The sequence below is a fragment of the Nicotiana sylvestris genome, chromosome 2 (assembly GCF_000393655.2).
Source record: "Nicotiana sylvestris chromosome 2, ASM39365v2, whole genome shotgun sequence".
NCBI lineage: Eukaryota > Viridiplantae > Streptophyta > Magnoliopsida > Solanales > Solanaceae > Nicotiana > Nicotiana sylvestris.
Window position 1 is genome coordinate 120,989,013 of NC_091058.1, and position 4,200 is coordinate 120,993,212.

Consider the following 4,200-nt stretch of genomic DNA (forward strand, 5'->3'; position numbering starts at 1 on the left):
CATGATTCCCGCCCCACATCCCAAATGTTTCTTACAGTTACATCCCCATTTTTGACAGCTCCATTTCCATTGACTTACTAGAATCCATTTATGGAGCTATCAATACACTTAAGGGCTAATTTTTCAGGCCACCAGCTGTCATAGCTGCAGTGTTGTGGTTTTCTTGATTTATGTGATGAATTGACCAAAGAAAAGAATGAAAATCTCTAACCCCCCACCTCAACCCCAAACCAGAAGAAACTAGAGCAGAGTTTTTAGGCTGGATATATTGAAATAGCAATTGACTGCCGGAAATCCCTTACTTGTACAAAAACAAAGAGGTGAATCTATCCAAAGCCTTATATACTAGTAGAAGAGAAAATTGCCCATGTTTATGTGATTACCATGTCTATTTCAGTAAATAAGATATAAGCACACAAACTCAGATATAAAGGGGAAATGAATAATGAAAAGTTGGCTTTTAACTTATAATTTATACAGCTCCTAAAAAAAATGAAAACTATTCACTGAAAACCTAGCTCAGGTCTTTTATCTGGAAGTTGTATTAGTGTCCTGATCCTTGAGAATCATCCTCGGGAGATAGATGCAGATGCTGATTTTGCTGGTGCTGCTGTTGATTGTGAATTCTAGCCTGGTATATCTGGCTCAAGGCTTGAGAGTTTAAAACCCCTATATGACCCCTATCTTGAGATAATCCAAGCTCCAAACCTGGCAATTGCTGGTTATTACTGGAACCCAGAATTGAAGTAAAACTCATAGGACTCATATTGGTGGCTGCAGGCAGATCAAATCCAGGAAAGCCAATCTTTTGTAGGTAATAATTGGAACTTTCACTACCCAAATTAGTGCTTGATCCTGGAGTCAATGCTGTCTGTAACCCGAAACTAGTGACAACAGGAGTAGGTCCGGGCCATATTCCTGCTGTGGCCAAATGGGGTCTTCCAAAATTCCCACACATCATTGGCCAACTGGTCCTACTACTACTACTACTACATATACTAGCGGACCCGACTATATTCGCTCCCAATTCATCCATTTTTTGATGCAAACCAGCGGATACAGAGGTCCCCTGTTGGGAAACAGAGGGGCCAGCGGCTGCTGCAGCTAAAGCCGAGGCAGGGATGGTTCCAGTACCAGTAGCGGCAAATATGGAGGGCTCGGCTTGCTGCAGCAGCCACTGGATTGTCTCTCCATCAGATTTATGACCTAATTCGCGGGTGAGTTGGAAAATCCTAGCAGCGCAAAGAGCAGGCATACGTATCCTCCTCCCTCTGCCTTCAACTTTTGTGTGCCTATCTTTTCTTTTAGGAACCAATTGCTGCTGCTTCTTGGTTTCATCTTCTTTTATCTGATCAGGAGCAGGCTTATTGTACTCAACCATAATATTGTTGTTGCTGTTGCTAATATTGATAGCGTTAGACTGCGCTGGCGGCTGCTTGGGATCCATGAACAAACTCGAGGGGTTTAACTATTTAAAAGATGTTTGTTTCCTAGTAAAAGGAAAAGGCAGATGTGTGTTGATATTTTCAGATGAGAAGAAGAAGGTAACCTCACAAAACAGACAAAAAAGAAAAAGAGAGGAAAGTCCCAATGTTCTGATCATTTCAGGAGGTTTTCACTGTCAGTCAGTGAATGACTCAAACTTTGCTCTTTCAATTCTTGCTCGTCCACTTCCTCGGTCAAATTCCATGGAAAGACGGCAATTTTGGTAATTTCTGTAGGTAAATATCAAGAATAATGTTTACTTATGCTATGCTTTTGTCTACTTCAATTATTAAAGTCCTAACGCGCATAACTACGTCGCATTATGATAGTTGACATTCTGCTATACTAATATTTAGTTACGTGGAACAATCAGAGGCGGATTCAGTATTTAAATTTGATAAATTTAACTTTCAAAATTTTTAGCATTGAACCCATTATATTTTTAATTTTAATAAATTTTTACATAAATTTTTTTGACCCATATCAAAAGTTATGAATTCAATTGAACCCATTAATTGAACACTACTTCGTCCACGGGAATAATAAAATGCGTGATTTGGCGTGCACACATCATGCACATACATGTGTAGGGTGGAGATGCCTGGGTTTATTTTTTAGAATATGGTTGCTTTTAATCCACTCCTGATGCAGTCCCATTCATATCATTACCATTAACTATACCCTTATTTACTCCCACATTTATACATAAGATTGTCAAAAAAAAAAAAATCAATCACAAAATTTTATTTTATTTTAAATAAAATACATGTACAAACATAACTTCTGTGAGCATTTATTTTCTCCCAATATATAAAATTACTCCTAAAAATATTTCAAAATAGTTTTTAATTATTTCATAGAATTTTAGGAATTTTTCTTGCATTTATTTGCATTATTCATGCATATTTAGAAGTGTTTTAAAATCATTAAAATATTTTATCTTTCATCTTTTATATTTTTTAGACTTTAAATTTCATTTTTAGCATTTAGTTACATATTAATTGCATTACTAAAACATAAAATCCAAAAATATATATATACTTTAGACATCTTTTAACATGATATTTACAATGTTAGTTAACGGTTAGGTAAATTAGATTGAATTGATTGTTGTGTAAAATTTGGATTTAATTAGCATCAGAATTTAAAGGTGGTTAAAAGTGAAATTTAAAAGAAGAAAGAAAAGGGTTGCTAAGCTAAAATCGGATTGGGCTATTGTTTCAAGCCCAATGTCTTGACACATTCCGCCCCAATCCGCTCCCCATTAGAAAGTTAAAAATGCAGAATATATTTTAAATATGTAATAAATCAGATATTTAGGGAAATTATTAATAATTGAGCGACCGTGCTCAAACTCCGAAACTCGGGAGTGCCTCACGGCTTTTTTCCGGGTTAACAGAATTCCTTACCCGGTCTTCTGGTTTCGCGGACTTAAAACAGAGTCGAATTTCCTCGATTTGGGATTTAAAATAAACCGGTGACTTGGGACACCATAAATTATTCCAAGTGGCGACTCTGAATTAATAAAATAAAATCATTTTGAAAAGTGTCACTTTATTTGGAAAAACTCCTTATTTCTCGGGAAAAGGAGGTGTGACGTAACTTTCAAAAATTATTTTTCAAAAAGACTTCAATTTTTTTTTTTTAGGTTTCAACCAATATTTATGTCCAAAAGCTAGCAAAGACAGGGACTACTCTTGAACTCTCCGTGTCAAAATTAGATGCCCGAATTTCTATAATATTAGTAGCAATAATAATATCTTTACATTTCCAGCTGAACTTAAGCAAAAACATAGCAGTAATAATAATGCGAATAATATGTGAAATCTAAACACTGGTCATCCATGTCCCAGTCCAGTTGTTGTTCATCTATTTGAGTACTGAAAAGGTACACAACATTCCAAATACGACGCGGAGTTGAGATTATTGGTTTAAGTGCTTCATTGCATATCATCGTATTTGTCTTTGTTGGTCAAATCAATATTGCTTTCCATTATGGAGACAAAAAAGAAGACCGCCTAAGAATCCAAGATCCAACCCTTGGCCTTTTTCTAAAGCCACCTCTCCTCAATTGCCACTTAATTTCCTGGAAGTGATTTTTCTTTTTCCTATCATTGTAGAGAGAGATAATATTGGTGTGATTGAGCCTTGAAAGGCACGTAACTAGAAGTTTTAATAGTTGATTGATCATTTAAAGGTTAAAACAAGGTTCAACAGGATCAAAGATAAAAACGTACGGCGAAAGTAATATTAAACGAAAAGTCCAATAGATAGACAAAATTGTTCTATTTCTGATAGTATAAGGAAATTTTAACCCACTTCCCTTAAAGATACCGTAATTTTCTTGCCATGGATAGATTCTACGTATATATTATTACAACAAGTGAAGTTATCCAAGGGGAAAACACTGATGCTGTGAAGATTTATTACAGATGACGTCTATTTTAACCACTTTTTCAATTTTCAAATGTTAGCGAGTAAATCATCACAGTTCTAAATATTAGCATGTTCGACCACGTTTGCTATAACACATGGAATTAGAATTTCAATGATCGCTTTCACATTTCGTTAGACCTAAAATTCATCCCAGTAATACTTTTCCAGTAGATTAAAACAGTCCGATTAATGAGTGTAAGCGATATAGGTAACATATGTCCTTAAATACAATAGTGACAATCCCAAGTAATACATTTCTTGTAACATTATATTTACAGG

The 4,200-nt window shown here is 35.3% G+C and overlaps 1 protein-coding gene across 1 annotated transcript; it reads right to left on the reverse strand.

Moving 5' to 3' along the window:
• Positions 1 to 270: 270 nt before the first annotated feature.
• On the reverse strand, positions 271 to 1,729 carry LOC104214237 (transcription factor TCP20-like). Its single transcript, XM_009763890.2, has one exon. The coding sequence runs from the start codon at positions 1,445 to 1,447 to the stop codon at positions 545 to 547; it is 903 nt and encodes a 300-aa protein (XP_009762192.1). The 5' UTR covers positions 1,448 to 1,729; the 3' UTR covers positions 271 to 544.
• Between the last annotated feature and the right edge of the window lie 2,471 nt (positions 1,730 to 4,200).

Bases quoted from the DNA above. Each gene is read 5' to 3' on its own strand.
- LOC104214237 (XM_009763890.2), bottom strand. From the start codon at position 1,447: ATGGATCCCAAGCAGCCGCCAGCGCAGTCTAACGCTATCAATATTAGC.